The sequence below is a fragment of the Podarcis bocagei genome (assembly GCF_964188305.1).
Source record: "Podarcis bocagei genome assembly, chromosome: 6".
Lineage (NCBI taxonomy): Eukaryota > Metazoa > Chordata > Lepidosauria > Squamata > Lacertidae > Podarcis > Podarcis bocagei.
Genome location: NC_138130.1, coordinates 10,365,502 through 10,387,601, shown reverse-complemented (window position 1 = coordinate 10,387,601; position 22,100 = coordinate 10,365,502). Strand labels below are relative to the sequence as shown.

At 43.7% G+C, this 22,100-nt stretch overlaps 1 protein-coding gene across 4 annotated transcripts in view; it reads left to right on the top strand.

Annotated features, from left to right (window-relative positions):
• TBC1D4 (TBC1 domain family member 4) overlaps positions 1-22,100 on the top strand; it is a 94,370-nt gene that overhangs the window by 46,919 nt on the left and 25,351 nt on the right. The window contains exons 5-11 of one of the 4 annotated variants that reach the window (XM_081198259.1): positions 728-860; positions 4,052-4,143; positions 4,529-4,639; positions 7,152-7,274; positions 13,044-13,118; positions 15,245-15,471; positions 20,250-20,399. In XM_081198259.1, coding sequence (XP_081054385.1) covers positions 728-860; positions 4,052-4,143; positions 4,529-4,639; positions 7,152-7,274; positions 13,044-13,118; positions 15,245-15,471; positions 20,250-20,399 — 911 coding nt within the window. The remainder of the gene's footprint in view (positions 1-727; positions 861-4,051; positions 4,144-4,528; positions 4,640-7,151; positions 7,275-13,043; positions 13,119-15,244; positions 15,472-20,249; positions 20,400-22,100) is intronic. The other 3 variants (XM_081198260.1, XM_081198261.1, XM_081198262.1) reach the window with 3 other exon arrangements.

The following is a 22,100-nucleotide window of genomic DNA, read 5'->3' as shown; positions in this document are numbered from 1 at the left end:
GGAAGCCTTGTAACCTCTGACCTTTTTCCTGACAGAGAATGCAAAGTTTGCCCCCCTCTAACGTGGGAGAGTGTGGGAATTTTGCCTGCCTCTATTTGCGATTGTGTCGGGGCGGGGGGGGGGGGAGCACAGCCCAGACTGCCGTCTGGAAACAATAAAAGCTGGCGAGCTCTTCAGTTGGTTACTAATAAGTTGGTAGCTTGTCTTCAGCTCCTTTTAGTCCCACTACAGAAAGGCCCAGTTCTCTAAATTAAATTCTATCCAGGAGTAGGATTTAATAACTTCATTATGCTTATTGGAAAAGTTAAGTTTCCGATCCCTATTATCAAACAACTCAGCTGTGTTAAAAAACAAAACAAAACACAAGAAAAACGGCACTTGTTTTTTTTAAAAAAATAACAGCAACCCAAATGTGAAACAGAGCCTGCAAAATCAGTCTAATTTTAACAACCCATTTAAATGAAAATAGGACACAGGACACTGGCAGATTCTTCCGCAGAAGCTGTAGTGAAATGAAAGGGTTCTTAGACATTGTGTAACTCCTATTCATTTCTGTAGGAGCATCACCTCAATTTGCTGTGCTTTTTATTTCTAATGGTAACTCAGTGGTTTGCTAACTAGATTGAAAATCTAGTGTCTGGTTTTAAATATGTATGTATGTATTTTTATGTAACTGGTATTAAAATGCATGCATAGGGTTCATTGGATTTTAATCCTCCCTTTTCAGGTGGATGAAGTAATGCTCACTCTCAAACAAGCGTTCAGCACGGCTGCAGCCCTCCAGAGTGCCAAGACTCAGATTAAGCTGTGCGAGGCCTGCCCAATGCACTCGCTGCACAAGCTCTGCGAAAGGATTGAAGGTAGTTGTGAGCCCTTGCTTTCTTGCTTTCTGAATCTGGAGCATTGTGCTTTGCACACAAAGGTGCCACGGGGCTTTGTTTTGCAGTAAGTCAAGCTTGTTTGCTTAGGGTGCCATGCTAAGTCTTCCAGTGTCCGTAAACGCCTGGTTAAGGCTGTAATTTACATTAGATTGCCTTGCGTATACCATACCTGTGAGGGAATATAACTTAACTACCCGGACTGAGATCATCTTCTGAGGCCCTCCTTCGTGCGCCTCCTCCTCAAGAGGTCTGGAGGGTGGCAACACGAGAACGGGGCCTTCTCTGCAGTGGCTCCCCGTCTGTGGAATGCTCTCCCCAGGGATGTTGACCTGGCGCCTTCTTTACACACCTTAGGCGCTAGGCACAAACCTTCCTTTTTAACCAGGCCTTTGGATGATCTGATTTACATCCAATGCCCTTTTAAAATGTGTTTTTTTTTTGGGGGGGGGGCTATTGGGTTGTTGTTTTTATTTTTATTATATATTTTGTGGTTATAGGGTGTTACAGTGGTGCCTCGCAAGACGAAAAGAATCCGTTCTGTGATTCTCTTCGTCTAGCGGTTTTTTCGTCTTGCGAAGCAAGCCCATTGACGGATTAGCGCTATTAGCGCTATTAGCGGCTTTTAACGGCTTATCTGCTGATCGGATCAGCTGATAAGTGGCTTAGCGGCTTAGAAAGGGGGGGAGGGGAAAAAACCAGCAGGAACTCGCAAGACATTGTCGTCTTGTGAAGCAAGCCCATAGGAAATTCGTTTTGCGAAGCACCTCCAAAACGGAAAACTCTTTCGTCTAGCGAGTTTTCCGTCTTGCGGGGCACCACTGTATATAAATTCAATAAACAACAACAACTGCTTCTTGTAGATATTTGGTTCTGTATCAAGAAGGCCCACCCACCTATTATAGGCCCCCTTCCTGTTATAAGGTTTTAGGATTCCTGTCACAGCCATAAATAGGGCATGTGCCAGATTGTCGCCTTTTAAAGGAAAGGAAGAGGGGCTGAATCCTATCCAAAAGTAGAGCTCTGCAAAATCAGACCAAGGTCTAGCTAGTCCGTTCAGTGGTGGCCAGAGAGGTTATTTTGCAAAACCCACATAACAATTCATGAAGGCAACAGCTTGTTCCCTACAGACCACCCAGTGGTGCCTCAGAAGTCAAATGGAATCCGTTCCGGAAGTCCGTTCAACTTCCAAAACGTTTGGAAACCAAGGCATGGCTTCCGATTGGAACGTTCGCAAACCAGAACACTCCCAGGTTTGCGGCATTTGGGAGCCAAAACGTTAGACTCGCAAGGCATTCAGGATCCAAGGTACAACTGTATTTGGAATTCTGAAATATATGGAGGGGTCCATTTGGTTCCTACCCTGGCTGGTCATTCCGCCTGAACATTGCTATTTTCCTATACATTTGATGTCTATAGAGGCTCATCCATATTTCCTTTTGTGCTGTGTTTCTAGGCACAGCTCCAGTATTGTTGTGGTTTTTTGTCTTGGTGCTTTCCCCAGGAAAATCCTCATTTTAACACTGAGAGAAAAAACGCCCCGGTGCACCCATAGCAGCAAAACCGGGCACCTTCCTCAGCCCCACCTGCAACAAAAAACCTTTCTCTCCCGTATCAGTCTCTACAGTGCTGTAACTCTCCAATGGTTTGACCCACTCCCAAAGGCACACTTATATATGGTCTCGTGAACAGACGGATGCCAGCATACATACCACCGAATCGGGGCAAATGGTAGTCAGTGGGAAACCTGATTGCCGTTTGCTCTGATTCAGCGGTGAAACATGGGTTTCCCCGGGGGAAGCACAACATGGACCCTGTGCTTGGAAAGTGCAGAGCAAAAGGAAGTCTGAATGAGCCTTAACTCATCCTGGGCAACAATTTCCATCAAAAGGATGACTCACACATAAGAACGCGATATGGAAACCTTATTCAAAATGGAGGCCGTTGGAAGCTAGTCACTATACTGACAGCATGACAAGGCTACCCACATGGTGCTCCCCCCTCCCCCCAGCCCAAAATAAAGCTTACTTTCTTCTATGCTGGCATGTGTTTATAGCAGAAGTACATATTTAGTTGTCAGCTCCCTCTGGTGGGCAAAGAAGTGTGCCAAGTCTGTGCAAGTGCAGCCCGTGACTTAAGCTGATGTTTTCTTTAAGAAAAGAAAGAGCTTTGTCTGGGGCAGGTTGGCAGGTTCTGGAAGAGTGTATGTAGGACCTATAATCACCTCTCTCGAGAATGACTGACTGATTGAACGCTCAAACTGAAATCCTGCGGGACGCCTGGGTTTTGAAAGGGGTACATCCTTGGCCTTAAGAGAGAAGAGGGGGGGAAACCCCACTGCTGAGTTACGATTCTGCCCTTGAGCAAGAAAAATGCATGCAAAGCAACAACAACTTTGCATTGATTTAGCTACGCCAACAGCTTAAAGAAGATTTCTGTCACATGTGGTGGGTGGGTATTTATTTATTTAAAAAAAGAACTGCTATATCTTGGAAGACTGTGCTTCAGTCGATAGAGGCATTCCAGGTGAAAGTAGGTACCTGACCTGGTGGTATGCTTGTTAAATTTTGTTAAATATTGGGTACCAGTGAAGGGGAAAGCCCACTTCATAGTGCCAAGAGGCTCTCGGAGCAGCCGAGAAAACGTTTCTCAAACAAAATCTTTATTAAAATGTGGCACACAGACAGAAATCACACGGTGCTCATATGAAGGAGGCAGTTCTGGCTGTCATCCTAATATGTCCCTGGTGTCATATCAACTCCCTCTCGAATCCTCTGAGGCAAAGCAGTGCATCTGGGAAGATGGATTTCACTTGGCACGTGGCAGAGGCCATCTTCTCTTGCATCTGAAAAAGAGGGCCTCCATAAGATCATGAAGTCTAGTGCCTAAAACCACATAATCACATCACTGATGGTAGTTCTCTTTACCCGCTTTCTTGTTTGAGACCCCCCTCTCCCCTTAAATTAAGAATGTAATAAGACTGAATTTGTAAAAGTTGTGGACCAGAAACTTTTGTTTTTAGCATAAAATCTGGGTTTTCTTGACATTATCATGACTTAGTATACTGCACATTATTCAGTGTTAATGTTCTACAACAAGTTTGGTGAGATGGTTTGTCAAATAAATATAACTTACCTGATCCATGTCTGCCTGCCTCTCTGTTGTTTTTTAAGGTCTTTATCCACCAAGAGCTAAACTTGTGATTCAGAAACATCTGTCCTCTCTCAGTGACAATGAGCAAGCTGACATCTTTGAGCGTGTGCAGGTAATAAACCGAACCGGTTGGCATTCATTCTCTGGAACGGGACTACAGGATCAAGTTGTTAGCTCAGAGACGCCAAGAATCAAAAGTACATTCACAAATGTATACTGTACTCCAAAGGCTTGTTAAGCTGCTGTAAGCCGCCCTGAATGACTGGGAAAACCCAGTCAGATGGGCAGGGTATAAACATTATTATTATTATTATTATTATTATTATTATTATTATTATTATTATTAATTATTAATTATTATTCAGTGATGAAATGAATTTATTTTGATACTTTATTTCTAGAAGAATGAATTTTCTATTGTTTTATGAAAATCAAGTTGAACCAGAATTGCAGATATCAAATTTCCAAAAATATATTGCTTATTTCCCACCTAACAGAAAATGAAGCCCGTTACTGACCAGGAAGACAATGAGCTGGTGATCTTACACTTGCGACAACTGTGTGAAGCTAAACAAAAGGCTCACGTGCATATTGGAGAAGGCCCAACGGTAAGGCTCTTTATCCTGTTTTGTCGTTTAGTGATGGCGGAAGACATCTTAGAATATGAACCCAAGTGTTTCCCATCACCATCTTAACACCTTCTCTGGGGCTGCAGCATACACCTGAGCATACATTTAGCTTAGTCCCAGTGAAATCCCTCTGAGTTAATGTATGGTCAGGCTAGTCAACTATGGCACTTTGTGGCAGTGGTTTCCAAAGGGCAATTATGTGTTGTGCCAATCAGTTTCGTTGGGTGACCCTAAGCTCTAGCCTTGTGAGAGAGGTAGGAAACTCTAGCCTTGGGGTGGGACTAGCAAGTTGATTTCGTTTTCAGAATAAGGAAGACGGTGAATGATAAGTACCATAGTGTAGAAATTATTGAGCGACCATCTTGAGCATTAAAAGAATAGCTTCCTTTAATGATAAACCGCCTCTTGATTGAAATATTGTTAAGGCAGCAGTTAAGTTAAAAACTTCACTACTATGAAACAAAACTTGATAATAAAACCCAGCAAAAGTTAACTATGCCAGAGCAGTTAAACCAGGCTTCCTCAACCTTGGTCCTCCAGATGTTTTTGAGACTACAGTTCCCATCATCCCTGACCACTGGTCCTGCTAGCTAGGGATCATGGGAGTTGTAGGCCAAAAACATCTGGAGGGCTCAGGTTGAGGAAGCCTGAGTTTAAGCCCTATTCAGTATTCTTTGCTCCTGGAGGCGGTTGGAGGATGGATGGCGGCAAACAGATTGAGATTGAATCCTGACAAGACAGAAGTACTGTTTCTGGGGGACAGGAGGCGGGCAGGTGTGGAGGATTCCCTGGTCCTGAATGGGGTAACTGTGCCCCTGAAGGACCAGGTGCGCAGCCTAGGAGTCATTTTGGACTCACAGCTGTCCATGGAGGAACAGGTTAAATCCGTGTCCAGGGCAGCTGTCTACCAGCTCCATCTGGTACGTAGGCTGAGACCCTACCTGCCCGCGGACTGCCTCGCCAGAGTGGTGCATGCTCTGGTTAGCTCCCGCTTGGACTACTGCAATGCGCTCTATGTGGGGCTACCTTTGAAGGTGACCCGGAAACTACAACTAATCCAGAATGCAGCAGCCAGACTGGTGACTGGGAGCGGCCGCCGAGACCACATAACACCAGTCTTGAAAGACCTACATTGGCTCCCAGTACATTTCCGAGCACAATTCAAAGTGTTGGTGCTGACCTTGAAAGCGCTAAACGGCCTCGGCCCAGTATACCTGAAGGAGCGTCTCCACCTCCATTGTTCTACCCGGACACTGAGGTCCAGCACTGAGAGCCTTCTGGCGGTTCCCTCACTGCGAGAAGTCAAGTTACAGGGAACCAGGCAGAGGGCCTTCTCGGTAGTGGCGCCCTCCCTGTGGAACGCCCTCCCACCAGATGTCAAAGAGAACAACAACTACCAGACTTTTAGAAGACATCTGACGGCAGCCCTGTGTAGGGAAGCTTTTAATGTTTGATGTATCACAGTATTTTAATATTCTTTTGGAAGCCGCCCAGAGTGGCTGGGGAAACCCAGCCAGATGGACAGGGTATAAATAAATAAATTATTATTATTATTATTATTATTATTATTATTATTATTATTATTATTATTAGCCCTATTCAGTATTCTTTGCTCCTGTGTTGACAGAAGTCCCACCTACAGCTTCCCCAAAAAATGTTTTTAATGTGAACACCTATAGCAAGGGAGCATGAGCCTTCATATTCATGCATGGAGACTTTCTGGAATCTAAAACCCTGGCTTTGCTTTTGGCGAATGAATGGCCAATGAATGGGACCTTTTGATTTGCTTTGGGGCTGAAGTACACAAAAAAAAGAGTCACTACTCCCCTGTGGCCCAGCCACAATCCAAATTGTTTATAGCAACAACATCAAGAAGTCAGTGACGAATTTTGCACCCCGGTGTTGTATCTAGTTTGACCTGGTTTCCTTAAAGGTAAAGGGACCCCTGACCATTAGGTCTAGTCACAGACGACTCTGGGGTTGCGGCGCTCATCTCACTTTACAGGCCAAGGGAGCTGACGTACAGCTTCCGGGTCATGTGGACAGCATTACTAAGCCGCGTCTGGCGAAACAGAGCAGTGCGTGGAAACGCCATTTACCTTCCCGCCGGAGCAGTACCTATTTATCTACTTGTACTGGTGTGCTTTCGAACTGCTAGGTTGGCAGGAGCAGGGACCGAGCAACGGGAGCTCACCCCGTCGCGGGGATTCGAACCGCCAACCTTCCGATTGGCAAGCCCTAGGCTCAGTGGTTTAGACCACAGCACCACCCGTGTCCCTACCCGCGTTTCCTTACGTTGCACTAAAAGCCAAAATGTAGCATGTAGAAAAACTTAATGCAACAACACCCTGCAAATTTTAAAAGGCAACATGAGATAAGTGCACTTTTTTCTGTTTTGCACTTTGTATATTTGTGGGTCAGTTTGGCAGGGGTACATTTGCGTTGTCTTCTGTAGGCAACATTGATGACAAAGCTTGCCTTTTTGTCTCAGCAGAATGCCTCCAACACAACAGTTCCAGAGAACGCAGCTAGTGGTGGCAGATTCAAACTTGACATTCTGAAAAACAAGGCCAAGAAATCTTTGACCAGCTCTCTAGAAAACATTTTCTCAAGGGTAAGTTGCTCAGGAGCGAGGACTCCTGGGATGTAATTGTCCATAAGATCATTGTAACCTTTTGGATATTTGATTAGATTCTTCCTTGACAAATTCTGCCTATTTGGGCCTATTCTTTTTTGCATCTCTCTCTTGAAAACTGAAATTTGTGTTGAATTGTACAGATCACCAATAATTCATTAAGTTGTCTTTGCAACAACTACTACAGAAATAAGAATTAATTTCAGTATAGCAAATGGCGGTCTGTTGGGGGTGCTGGTATTTTGCCTGTTGTGAATGTATTGTGCCCTACAGAAATATGCTTCTCTATTTATTTATATCACAAAATTTATATATTACTTCGTAGTTTGTTTGTTTTTTAAAAAACTGATTTACAAAAAGATAAAACCAATAAACAAGATTTTTTTTTACAATACATTAAAACTTGCAATAAGTTTAAATGCTAAAACAGATTAAAATTCACACCAGCTTTTCTAAGCATCTGGGTAGACTTGACTAAACTTCCAAGTTATAAAAAGGTTGACAAAATAATTAGCTTCACACAAGTTAATACCAATTAAAACTTGGTTTAAAATCATGTGATCTGCAGAGCTCTGGAGCCAACTTTCTGAGCTGACGCCATCTTAACCGGAAGTCACTAGAGATTCGACTTGACTAAATAAGAATGTTTTTAGTGGATTCAGAAAAGAGTTCAGTGAATCCACCTGCTTGATATCTATAGGCAGGGAGTTCCAAAGTGTAGGTGCTGCCATACTAAAGGATTGGGTTCTAACAAATGTGCAATGTGTGTTAAGGGGCACTTGTAGCAGTGTTAATTCTGCACATCGAAGCGATCGAGTAGGGCACATAAGGGGTAAGGCAATCTCATAGGTACACTGGTCCAAAGTTGTTAATGGCTTTAAATACTAACTTTAAATACTAACTGGGCCTTGAACTTGACCTGGTAGCCAATTGAACATGGGTATTCTATGCCAAGGGATGTGGCTGGCACTGTGGTCTAAACCAAAGAGCCTAGGGCTTGCCGATCAGAAGGTTGGCAGTTCGATTCCCCACAACAGGGTGAGCTCCCGTTGCTCGGTCCCTGCTCCTGCCAACCTAGCAGTTCAAAAGCACGTCAAAGTGCAAGTAGATAAATAGGTACCACTCTGGCGGGAAGGTAAACGGCGTTTCCGTGTGCTGCTCTGGTTCGCCAGAAGCGGCTTAGTCATGCTGGCCACATGACCCGGAAGCTGTATGCCGGCTCCCTCGGCCAATAAAGCGAGATGAGCACGCAACCCCAGAGTCGTCCGCGACTGGACCTAACACAGGGTACCTTTACCTTTACCTTTATTCTATGCATACAAGGGCTCACTCCTGTCAGCAGTCATCACCATGCTCTAATTAATTGAATTATACAGAGGCAGCACTCTGCTTTAACTGCATCTTCTGGATCAAGCACAAGGGAGTCCCTCATAGAGCACGTATTGAGTGTGTCATTTAACATCTGCATGTTTTGATATTATTATCAAATAGGTATTAAGAATTTTTAGGAGGTTTAGTGGCATAAGTTGTATAACGCATGGCTTGAAGCTGCATATTTTAACATGAGTAGCTTGGACGGTAAATCACTTTGTATGTAGGTCGGATTTGAAAGTTAAAATTAACTCGGCACAGTGCCTTCTGGAATTCCGTTGCTTCCAAACGTGGTTGCTGATGGGTCACATAGTCTTAGAGGCTTGCATCCAAATTCCCTCTCTTGTTACTTAATTAGGCACCTTGGGAGAAGATAGCATGGCATCAAAAGCAACAAACATGAGGAAACCTCAAGAGCAAAAATTGGGGGTGCATTTTGATTGGCGAAGGACAATCTCACTTAAACTAGAACTTTTGGTTGATTGATGGCAAGCATATATGTTGCAGTTCAGTAAATATAACATGGAATCCAAACCGAAAGGCAAGGTTGACCCTGAATTTTAGAATTTTACTCCTAAACTGGTATCTTCCCCAATATAATATTGGAAACTTTGTCTGCCCAGGGTGCTAGATTTGTTGTTTAATATACAATATATGGCCCTGGGCAGCAACTAGGTTTGCAGAAGTGCCATTTTGTGAAGAGATTAAAAGTGGTAGAAGATGAACAACAGACAAAGCTACCATGCAATGAGACACCCGAAATGTATTTAGTTTCAAAAATAAACAAAAGTTGAGGCTTCCACAGTTGCAAGCTCATATCTCAAGTGCTGAGATATGAGAGGGAAGGGGCTGTCTGGCAAAAATTGTTTCCAGTTGACTGAATAAATACAACCTATTAAACTCCAGGTTTCATAAGTATAGCATATTTCTCTTGTCTTCAAAGCATGCCATACTCTGTTTAGGGTAGCTTATGAACAGTCAGCACATTTTTTTGAACATTGAAAGGAAATCTTGATGCTTTCCTGAAGCAAAATCCTGAGCCTCTTAAGAATTTCATTTATATCTCCTGCTGTTTTGCTGCCAGATAAATATTTGCTTCACTTAAAAAGAGTTCTGTTCAACAGGCCTTAGTAAGTATAGCACCAACACTCAGTTACCTTGCAAGGTTAATGACAAATGGAGGTGTCGTCGTTAAGGATCACTTCTGATACGTCTAACCATGAAACTCAATTTTGGGATGAAAACACAATGGCATCCAAGTTCGCACACATGGCTGTGGAGGGTGGGATTTGCATGTGTCCCAGACGTTCCTACCATTCCTACCCAGATGTTTCTGATTGCCTACTGAAGTTGAAGCAGCCCTCTGTACTAAGCCCCATGGCTTGGATCCTGTGCTTCACTCCCATTCACAGAAGGGCTTTTGAAGCAACAGGATCCCGCTGGCAAAAAGAGAGAAGGCAGTTTCATTAAGTACCCTTACTGCACCTTCTATGCTGTTCTGGGTGTAGTTTTAGAAACTCAGATCTATTAACTAGGCACCAAATTAATAATAATAATAATAATAATAATAATAATAATAATAATAGTTATAATAAAATTTAATTATACCCCGCCCATCTGGCTAGGTTTCCCCAGCCACTCTGTGTGGCTTCCAACAAATATTAAAATACAATGGTCTGTTAAACATTAAAAGCTTCCCTAAACAGGGCTGCCTTCAGATGTCTTCTAAAAGTCTGGTAGTTGTTTTTGTCTTTGACATCTGGTGGGAGGGCATTCCACAGGGCGGGCGCCACTACCGAGAAGGCCCTCTGCCTGGTTCCCTGTAACTTGGCTTCTCGCAGTGAGGGAACTGCCAGAAGGCCCTTGGTGCTGGACCTCAGTGTCCGGACAGAACAACGATGGTGGAGACGCTCCTTCAGGTATACTGGGCTGAGGCCGTTTAGGGCTTTAAAGGCCAGCACCAACACTTTGAATTGTGCTCGGAAACGTACTGGGAGCCAACGTAGGTCTTTCAAGACCGGTGTTATGTGGTCCCGGCGGCTGCTCCCAGTCACCAGTCTAGCTGCCGCATTCTGGATTAGTTGTAGTTTCCAAGTCACCTTCAAAGGTAGCCCCACGTAGAGCGCATTGCAGTAGTCCAAGTGAGTGATAACTAGAGCATGTACCACTCTAGCGAGACAGTCCACAGGCAGGTAGTGTCTCAGCCTGCGTACCAGATGGAACTGATAAACAGCTGCCCTGGACACAGAATTGACCTGCGCCTCCATGGACAGCTGTGAGTCCAAAATGACTCCCAGGCTGCACACCTGGTCCTTCAGGGGCACAGTTGCCCCATTCAGGACCAGGGAGTCTTCCACACCTCTTTAAGCCAGGGTTGCAGTTGCCAAAATGGAATGTCTGCTTGCCATTCGGGGGCAAAGCAGCTCTGAAGTCTTAGCTTTCAAATGATGGGCTTGATTGTGATTAATTCTCATTTAAAGATCTGGGAAGTGCAGATTACAACCTTGAGTTCTGAGAACTTAAAGAAGAAAAGTCACTTGATCCAGGGACAGTCCACACACACACACACACACACACACATATATATATATATATATGCTTTCGTAGATTTTCACGGGTACAGGAATGCAGGTTTTGGTGTCTTCGGGTGTCTTCCCGTGTAAGAGTTGGGGTGTCTAGGCGACGTTTCGACGAGGTCTCACTCGTCATCTTCAGGCTGGTGCTTTCGGCTTCTTGTTACTGGAACAGAGCAGGATCTCAGTGTTTGAGTTCCTATAAATACTGTTGAGGGGGTGTGGTGTATAGCCTCCAACGTTCTGGGCAGAGAGGAAGTTCCCAGGTTAGTGTGCCTTTTCTTCTTTTGTTCATTAATTACTTGAGGGATATCTTGAGTGATTTCTTGAGTGATATTCTGAGTACCACTTAGGAGGGTCATTAGGTGTGGATTAGTTGCTAAAGCTTTCGTGTCTTGACCTCTTGAGCTTGTGAAGAGTTTTTCTGAGAAGATGGCTGTACTGCACTTAGTTGTGCTCTGGCTTGGCTTCGTGTATAGGGGCGAGCTGTGGTTTTGTGCCCTGTGCCAGCCAGATCTGTGTAGGGATTGCAGGGGGGTGCAGCATCCGGAGGTGCCACTATGGTTTGGCTACTGGATGGTGTCTGTAATTTATCTGTGGAGAGGGTCTGGGTTTGGGTCTGGTGTGGTTGATTGGAGATGGCGTTCTGTGTGCCTCTGGTTCTGGTGTCGGTTTTTGTGGGGAGGGCTAATTTCCAGATGTCTGGCAGGCGGGACGTGTCGTCACGCTTGTTCATGTTGTGAGGGTGTTTCTCTATCTCGATGGCTTCCATGATTATTCTCTTGTGGTGATGTTCCATGTTAAAGAGCAATTTGGAATCTGCAAAATTAATTTCGTGTCCTGTTTCTTTCATGTGTTGGTAAAGAGAGGAAGTTTTTTCTTCTTTTTTTGACGGCATTCTTGTGTTATATATATATATGCTATTTCCAACCTCTTTTTCTTAATGGTGACTGCTGTTGCTCAGGCTGCACAGAAAAAGCATTTTGGTTCCTGAAATTCATTCCGATTGTACAGATAAAATATAACTGATAGAATTCTATAAGACAGGGTATTTGTGTGTGAAAACAGTCCAGATCCAATGATGCCCAGGTGGTGGAGATACCGGGCACCATCCTGGTGCAAGTGGTTAAAAGCCAGGTGCAAAATGCGCCTGGTGCCTGCCTAATTTCGGACATTGTCTGGCTGGCTCTCTAACCCTGTGACATAGAATTTCAGGGGTTTAGTGACAGGAAAGGGGGAGTCAATGAAAATTGCCTTCCTATCTGTTCTCTAGCGGGAGAATCCCATGAACAGATTTCTGCTTATGGGATCAATGGATTCGAGACTGTATCCTTTTTTGACACATGAATGCGCTAGAGCACGTGTAAGTTGCACAGGATTTCAGTTTTCAAGTAAGTGTGCCAATTTGGGGTTGGTTCACAGCACGTTCCAACTTGGATTTCTTTATCAAGGATATTTCTTCAGCATGGAATTAAATGGCTTGCCTTTCAGCACTTGACAGCTATATTGGTACAGATAGTGCTAGAAGCACATTCAAGCACCACAGCACATTCAACCACTCTGTGCTATCCTTGCCAGCTTCTCCAAAGGAACTACAAAATGGGGAAATTCCCAAATTCAGAGGGGTCCACAGACTGCTTCTGGCCTCTGCAGGCTGTCGCTGAGCCGTTAACGCTCCAGGCGAAATCCTTTTGTGAATTGTTTTCCTGGCTCCCTTGTAGCCGAAAGTAAGCTGCTGTTTGTGAATTGCAGAGAGTGGGGAATGGGATCTTAACAGGTGGGATGCTTTGTTGTTATTCCGTAGGGAGCTAACCGAATGCGCGGCCGGTTGGGGAGCATGGACAGCTTTGAAAGGTGCAACAACCTCACTTCTGACAAAGTAAGTAACGGGCTTTGCGTGCGTGGGGGTGGGGAATAAAGTACAAAATTATGCTGGATATAGTTTATTTGGGTTTTCCTTAAAAGAAAAAAAACTTGTGAGAAGTTCACTTTCTGATAAAATAGCTGATTATGGTTTGCAGACTATTTACTTTTTCAGGCAAAACAGAACAATAAGTAGCCGAATAGTGCTTGAAAACTGCCCCTTACCTTGTAAGCTTATGGCTGGTTAGAGTCACTGCCTGGCAGCCCAGCAGGGAAGAAGGTGTAAATTGGAAGAGTTAGACATTCGATGGCTTGGGGGGGAAACAAGGAGCCGTGATGCAGGGCAGATATTTTATTTCTTGATGAAAAACATTCCATTTCATAAATTCATTAGTCAAAAACAATGGGTGCCAACTGCAAAGACATATTAGGAAAGGCTGAGTTTTTAAGCTTTGTTTAGTAAACACAAGTAAAACAGAAGTCTGAATCAGGTCTTTCTCTAGGGCGCAGAGGTGGGGAAATGGCCCACCTTCCATGGGGCAAAAATATTTGAGCTTGACGAAGATTAAGGCTTTCTGGGAAATGATATATAATGAAATGAAAAAGGTACTTAAATGTACTTTCCCTGAGAAACCAGAGGCCTTTCTCTTGGGCATTGTCGGCCAATTGGTGCCAAAGAAAGATAGAACTTTTTTTATGTACGCCACCACAGCAGCAAGAGTACTCATCGCAAAGCACTGGAAGACTCAAGATCTACCCACTCTGGAAGAATGGCAGATGAAGGTGATAGACTATATGGGACTGGCAGAAATGACTGGCAGAATCCGTGACCAGGGGAAAGAGACGGCAGAAGAAGATTGGAAGAAATTCAAAATTTATCTTAAGAAACATTGCAAAATTAATGAATGTTAAAATGTCGAGGTTTTGGGGAAAAATGGGGATTACAGCTGTAAAAGATTAAGTAAAAGAAAAGAATAAGGGAAAAATTCGATAAAATCAAGTGTTAGGATTTGCTGAAATAATTTTGGAAATTGGGATGTAGAAAGGGGAGGTATGGGGAAGTCGGCGAAGTAAGGTTTAAGAAAAAAGGATACGAAATTATACAAGTTTGTTTGTGTGTTTGTTTGGTGTATTGTTTGTGTTTATAAAAACTTTGAAAAACCAATAAAATTTTATTTAAAAAAAAATATTTGGGCTTGAAATGCAAGGCCAGTGGAGGGGGTGTCCTGGAGAGAGGGCTCCATTTGGCCCCTGGGCCTCAGGTTCCACACCACTAGCGATGGATCTTTAGTTAGCTGAGTTGGTTAGAGCGTGGTGCTGATAACGCCACGGCTGTGGGTTCAAGCCCCATATGGGCCGGCTGCATATTCCTACGTTGCTGGGCATTAGATTAGATGACTCTCAAGATCCTTTCCATCGATTCTAAAATCCTACTCGCTTTTATGAGTGTAAACAGAATAACTCATTGTCAATTGGAATGAAAACTACTTAGGGGAAGTAAGCATGTAAAGCAGAATAAAACCCTGAAAGCCCTTGTTTATCCCAGTTGATACATGTCTCTTAAACAATGACATTTTAAATCTGTCATCCTTTGCCGTTAGCCTGCCTGTGCAGCATGTGTAAACAGCTCGTCGTACACTTTCCATTGATTTCCTGTTTTACATAGCAATTCCACACACACACACATTATTATTATTATTTCTCCTCCGAGAGATGTGGAAACAGAGCGGTTCTTTTGACTTCTAATTTTCCTGTTGCTCTTAATGCAGCTTTTTATTAGCAGATCCCTCTTCCAGGAAAGAGCTCTGACAGGACAGGAAATCTGTACACGATAGGCCGAGAAAAGAAGCCAGTTTTGATTGGAACCCGGGCTTGAAAATGTAGTAGCAGTGCCAGTAAAGTATTCGGATTCTTTTTTGCGGTATTGTTTGCGAGAGGTCATGGCAGTTCCAGGGGCAAAGGATGTTTGGCATAGTTTCTAATTAGCATACAATGGGTTTGCTTTCGTTTTTTTTCCCACCCAGGAGGAGGAGGCTCAGTTTCATCTCCTCTCTTGTAAACTTGCAGGGATTACTCTGACATTCACTGCGTAGTTATAGGGTGTAAAAGGGGCGATTCCTGACTGTGGCTGACTTCTTCCAGGAATGCTCTTCGGGGGAATCTCCTTCCACGACGCCCCCGGCTTCTCCCATATCCTCGGCTTGGCAGCCGTTCCCCGAAGAGGATTCCGATTCTCCCCAGTTCAGGAGACGAGCTCATACCTTTAGCCACCCACCGTCCAGCGCCAAAAAGAGGATTACTTTCCAAGACGGAAGGTCTCAAAGTGTCAAGTCTCCTCTCCTGAGACAGAACTCTGTGGAGCATAGCAGGTGAGTTTTGAGCCAAGCTGTTGCATAGGAATCTTGTAGGCTTGTCTGGATACCTTTTATTTCCCCATTATTATTTTTTGATGGAACAAGGGTAAGAATCTTGGAATAGTTGCCTGGGTTTTTCATTCTTTCACAAGCAACCGGAGAGTAACAGTTTACAGCATACATCTTCAGTATATTTTACTCAACAGTAAGTTCCAGTGAGTTTAGTGAGACTTCTTCCTGTGTAGCTCTTTGCATCCTACAAATAAAGATTGTGTTGTTGTTGTTAATAAAAACACTTGCATTCGACAGCTGTAAAATATCTGAAGCAGGTAGATGCTTGTAATGATGATGGTCAACATTTTATAAATCAGAAAGCAGCTATAGCTAGCCAATACAAATATGGGTATATAAAGAGCTGCTCTTTGGACGTGGCTCACTCTTCTGCGCAAACCTCTTGAAATGAACGGAAGATGCACAAAAGCGATTGGACCCACTGATTCCTGGACTTTATTTATGTAAATCTTTAAGGCCTTTAGTGCTTTGTATAAAGTAAAGTAACAGTTTTGTTTAAAAGAAGGTTTGCCTTGTTTTTTTCTAGAGTGGTTCAAGTCTTGTGCTTTGTTGTCTCTTTCCACCATTCAGGGATTTACAATACAATGGTTTTATTTCAGACTAACATTTTGAGGGTGCTTTTCTATCCCAAAATAACTCTCAAAGCAGCGTAGAAAAAATATACTTTTAATTATCTTGGGGAAAAATATTATTATGTAAGAAGAAGCAAACATTGAACAATGAGGATTTTAAGCAATGCGAAAGCAAAATCGGCAACAGAACTGTTCTGGCACCTCTCAGCCAGGAGAGGGGAGCAGAGACATAGCTCACCTAATCTCAGAAGGACATAGACTAAGTGTAGCCTTTTGATACTGGAGGAAGAGGAATTCCCAACAACTGCACTTCTAAAAATGGTGGGACAAAGGGAGGATAATAGGGAACAGGTGGTTCTTTAACTTCATTCCCAACCTATTTAGGAAGTTACAAAATTACCAGTACTTTTGGATCAGGCTTCAAAACAAGCTGGAAGTATTAAATAATTTCTGAGTGACACATTCGCAAAAAAAGGCACCCCCTTTCATTCTCTCTGGCCACTGCCTTCTTCAGTGGCTGCAGCTTTTGAGCAGTCAACACACAGTGCATTGCTGCCGTTGAACATGGATGTGGCCAAGGCATGTAAGACAACAGCCAAAGCTTCAGTACACTTTGACTAGCAGGCAGTGTCGCCATCCAGATATTGAATAATTCCTATTCAATAGCTGCAATGTTTAAGATGTGGTCCAGTACTTGGAAGTAAGTCTCATTGAACATGTAAAGGATTGCACCTTAAGTCTCCTTAAATGCCTTCAAAACTAGAAACGTAATAAGTTCAGTTAATTTAGGTGGTTTTGTTCGTAATCCTAAGCAGAACGTCCCCTTGAAACTGCAGAACACCTTACCTTCATGGAACAATGTGCAGAGGTGAATTGCAGTCCTCATGAGCCTCCATTGCAGACAGTGGCCATGCAATTTCAAGGAATCACAATACACTATGTTCTGACACCCACTCTGTCAGGCCTGCTGAGGAGATACATGGTGGTGCCATTTTAACTCTTAGGAGGGCAGGATGAAGGCTTGGATTCCAAATAAACGCCCCCCGAACCATGTAGTCTTAATACCAAGTCACTTTTTAAATTAATTGAGATGAGAGGATTCATGCAAAGAATGAGCTGGGTTCAGGACACCTCTAGCTGAGATTCCCCCCCCCCCTAACATCTAGGGTAGAGAAAGCAAGCATTTTCCAAGTGTTTAATGTACCAAGCCTTTTTGTACTGTATTTCTCTGTTGAAATGACTGAGACGGCCATTTATTCATTTATTTCTAATTGTACAGTCAGCCCCACAGCCAGACCAGTTGTAATAACAGCAGCCCTTGCAGTTGAGATCCTTTCTTATAGAGATAGGTAATCCATTTTTCCCAGTTAGTGCTAATTAACACCATCGCCAAGTTGAGCTTCCCTTCATCCAGTGTTTGTGACCGGATCCACAATGGATTGTAGTGTGATTGAAGCCAGTCAAGTTGTTTCATCCCTAAAAGACTGGTATCAATCTTGGCCCGTTAAGCAGGTTGCTGCAGCTCTGTGTAGTAGCCACTTTCCAAACTTTCCAATGAATTGTCCCTAGTAGTAAGTCTTCTTGCCAGCAGGAGTATCTGTTGCTAATCCTCCCTTCTGTGTCCATGGTTAGTTGACACCTTTCAACACCCTCTTCTGGCAGTTTGTAGCTTGTCAGCAAAGTGACCTTGTCTTTTGCTGATAAATTTCATGGTAGGTTGCTCTCCCCACCCCCCACCCTCAGACACTAATCATTACGATGCTTCGGTCAAACAGGAAACTTGAACAATAATTGTGTTAGACTTGCTGACAACATTTCTTTGCCCATTGCAGCAGAGCTGTTGTCTTTGCTTGCTCAGCAAGTCTGCTAGTCAAAACAGCAACTCTTCAACACTTTGATCATAAGTTGCTTTTGTGCACGTGTGTAGACTCAAAAATGGTCGCCCCAGAAATGATGGCGGAGGCTTGTAATGATTCACCTTCTAACAGCCTGAAATAATTCTGACGATACCTAAGTTTTTCCACCAACTCTAGAACACATTCATTTTGATCGACTCCATCATTTTGGAATCTATCACTGTAAAATAACTGCATGCTTTGTATCTCTCTACCCCCCCCCCCCCCGGTAGCATCTTTCTGCCCACTCCAAATAATATTCTGATGAAATGTTGTTTTTCTTGTTGAAAGCAAGCCTGTACCTGAAAACAAGGTGGCAGCGTAGCACTTTGCAGGTACATTGCAGAAGGGGAAATCGTAAGTCAATATGAGTTGATAGAAGCCTGATCATAAGCAAACTAATAACTGTGAATTTATTATCATATTGGCCCGAATATAAGCTACACCCGAATATAAGCCACACCTTTAAAATTCGGGGGGGGGGGGAGAAATAAAAGACAATACCTGAATATAAGCTGCTCCCTTAAAATTCTGCAGACACTCACACCTGTAAATGACAAATGTAGAAGAAAATCTGTGGCACCGTAAATGCAAATAAAAAATCAATACTGCACTGTAAAATACGGAGAAAGCGACGAATGACATTAGAATTAATTGCACAACAGTCTCAAACTTGCAGATCAGCAATAAAACTTTTTTTTTGTTCCGTTTTCCCATATGTCTGTTTCAGCAGCAATATGGTAAAAGCCGGTTTTTGTAAGGTTGTGAATTTTAAGCCGCACTTTAACTTTTCACAGTTGGGATGGGGGGGGGGGGAGTGTGGCTTATATTCGGGCCAATACGGTAAGTTTGAATAAGAGCAAATAAAAAATGTGCAATTGTCCTAGGGACATAAGGAGCCCCTTTATGCTGCCTTAGCCTAGAGATGCAGATCGTTAGACCTGTGACCTTTTGCATGCAAGGCAGGCGACTTAAAACTGAGCAACTTTCCCTTTCCTGTTTTGTGTTAATAGTTGAGATGCTGTAGGCTGAAGTAGTGAATAAGCAGTTGCCACCACAAATGGCAGACGTGCATCCAGCATCTCCCATATGCCCCCTTGTAACATGTAGCAGAACTTCCTTCTTGTCCGAATGTCAGGCAATGGGTAAATTCTAGGCGACGTTATAGGAGGAGAAGGATGAGTTAAGGTGTGGTGGGGTGTTTTTATCAGGATTGTGTCTTCAGTGCTGCCTAACCTTCCTGTTGGAATTACTGCTCGCGTGGTTTTTCTTAGTTCCCAGTATGTCACAAGACTTGCAGCTTCTTAAGTTTTAATGAAAGCTGAACCTTTAGGGTCTAGTACAGTGGTAAGGGAAAGGGAAAGGGACCCCTGACCTTTAGGTCCAGTCGTGACCGACTCTGGGGTTGCGGCGCTCATCTCGCTTTTTGGCCGAGGGAGCCAGCGTACAGCTTCCGGGTCATGTGACCGCCATGACAAAGCCGCTTCTGGCGAACCAGAGCAGCGCACGGAAACGCCATTTACCTTCCCGCTGGAGCGGTACCTATTTATCTACTTGCACTTTGACGTGCTTTCGAACTGCTAGGTGGGCGGGAGCAGGGACTGAGCGACGGGAGCTTACCCCGTCATGGGGATTCGAACCGCCGAACTTCTGATTGGCAAGTCGTAGGCTCTGTGGTTTAACCCACAGCGCCACCCGCATCCCTACAGTGGTACCTCGGGTACAGTACTTAATTCGTTCCGGAGGTCCGTTCTTAACCTGAAACTGTTCTTAACCTGAAGCACCACTTTAGCTAATGGGGCCTCCTGCTGCTGCCGCACCACCGGAGCACGATTTCTGTTCTCATCCTGAAGCAAAGTTCTTAACCCGAGGTACTATTTTTGGGTTAGCAGAGTCTGTAACCTGAAGCGTCTGTAACCTGAAGTGTCTGTAACCCAAGGTACCACTGTATATCCCTGAAAGGGGGAGGAGGGGGTAGTTTACCTTGACTAGATGTGCAGGTTGAGGGAATGTGCTGCCAAGTACATGACTCAGTTTTTCGGTTTCTTTAAATGCCCCCCAACTCAACTTCAGCAAAATTTCGTGGTGCATTAAACTTAAAGTGCACCAAATTTTCACACTGTTACTGTAATAATGGAAATTACAATTCAGGTCTTGGCTGAACCTCTTACATGGTGAGTATGGAGTGTGGGACCGCTTTAAAATGTTGTACTGAAACTCATTTGCTACGCTTTTTCTTATCGCCTGCTGTCAGGCTGACAATTGCCCGACGCGCTCGCAGTGAGAGTGAATCATCTGCGCCGTCGAGTCTCCCTTCTTCCTTCTCTGCCCCATCTTTCCTGAAAAGCTTTTACCAGAGCTCAGGAAAACCAACTCCTCAGTCTGAAAATGAGCTCCCCCAGAGGTGAGAACACTGGTTTCTGCCTGGCCTGCAAGTTTGCACTTCCTATGCAGCCGGCTTGCGATAAGGAATTTTTGCCACTCGCTTCTAAGTGAGATACTTCACTTGTTTCGTGAAAACCTGTGAACAGAGCGTTCTTTGGAAATGCCTGCTAAGGGTTACAGCACAGAGATCTTGCATAACTACTACACTGTTGTCTAACTAATGCCAAAATAATGTAAAAAAAAAGATCAACATTGCCAAACCCAGTAAGGGAAAAATCATGAGGTTTCTAAATATACTGATTGTTGTTTTTCCCCAAATGGGATATATTTTTAAAAAAAACCTGCATAAATCTGTATATGACTTTAAATTACTCCTCTGGACAATCTCTGCATGTCTCCCTAGTGTAGTCTAGTACAAGACTTGGATGTGGAAGCACTTTTATTCCTCGAATAAAACGGATTTTCTGTCATCCTCAGCACCCCATCCATAGACATGGGAACAGTCTTGTTCTACCACACAGAACGGTTGTGAAGTTCGTTTGAGGAGATGATAACGAGCAGGGCATTTTACACTACACACTTTGAAGTGTCTCAGATTTTTAAAAATAAACGGCCTTTATTGCTGAGTTATCAATGAAAATAACCCAGGGACTTTTAAAAAAGGAGAGAGAAAATGGCAATGTTGATGATATTGGTATTATACTAATTAGCTGCTTAATCGTGTGCTGTATGGCAGGGGCAATGTGAAGGCTGCCCGTGTGTGACTAACATTGGCATGCTTTTGTTGTTTTTAATGCTTTAAGTGAGGAATATAATTTGCACTGGGCTGCTAGTGCCTGCTATCAGGGAGGCTTGTTCTAGGCTGTGTGAACTGACCTCCCTTTGGCCAACCAGGATATTTGCATTTTGAAGGCACCCAGTTACTGGTACGATTCAACTGCTGCAGCTATGTTTAGATTCCAGTACACAATGACACATACTATACGGCAAGTGAATTTCCCTCCACTTTCTGAGCATGGTGATGAAGGTTTTGTGAAGCCCCAGCGCATGAGGAAAGCATCCAAAAGTAACAGTGGTACATCTCGTTGGTGATGCACTTGAATGGCTTCAGAATTGTGATTTCACCACTTTTGCTGCTCGCAAAAGTGTAGGCAGTTCTGCGGACCCTGATGTGGAGGATATTGTGCTTCGGCCTACTTGTAATGTCTCTGTTTGGATTTTATTTTCACTGAACCAAAGCAATGTTCTATTTAACTGGAGGTCTACAGGGACAGCAGAGTGTCCACTGGCCCCAGCCTGTGGCCTTCTGTCTCGGGTACCGTTCTTTGCCAAACTGGCTTGTGAGTATGCAAGAAACTTTGGACCTGGACCCAAAGAGTCGAGGAGGCTGGTGGTGCACACTGATTCACATGGAATTAATTGGCTTAGCAGGATTTTCAGCGAAGAACAGCGATAACCGTAGTTGAGAAATATCACGGGGCGGTGTCTTTCTTTCCTGCTAAACCCAAATGTCACCCTGCAGACCATCTTATTAGAGTGACAACGTTTGTCTGATGCAACCAAAAATTATTATTTAACCATATTATAACTTGAAATGTGATTAAATCTGGAGTACATCTAGCCAGCATCTCTTTCACGCCAAGGTCATTTGCTTTCAAACTCCCATCTCAAGATTTTTCAGCTGTGGCGACTTCAATAGCAAACTGTTACTCAGATCTCT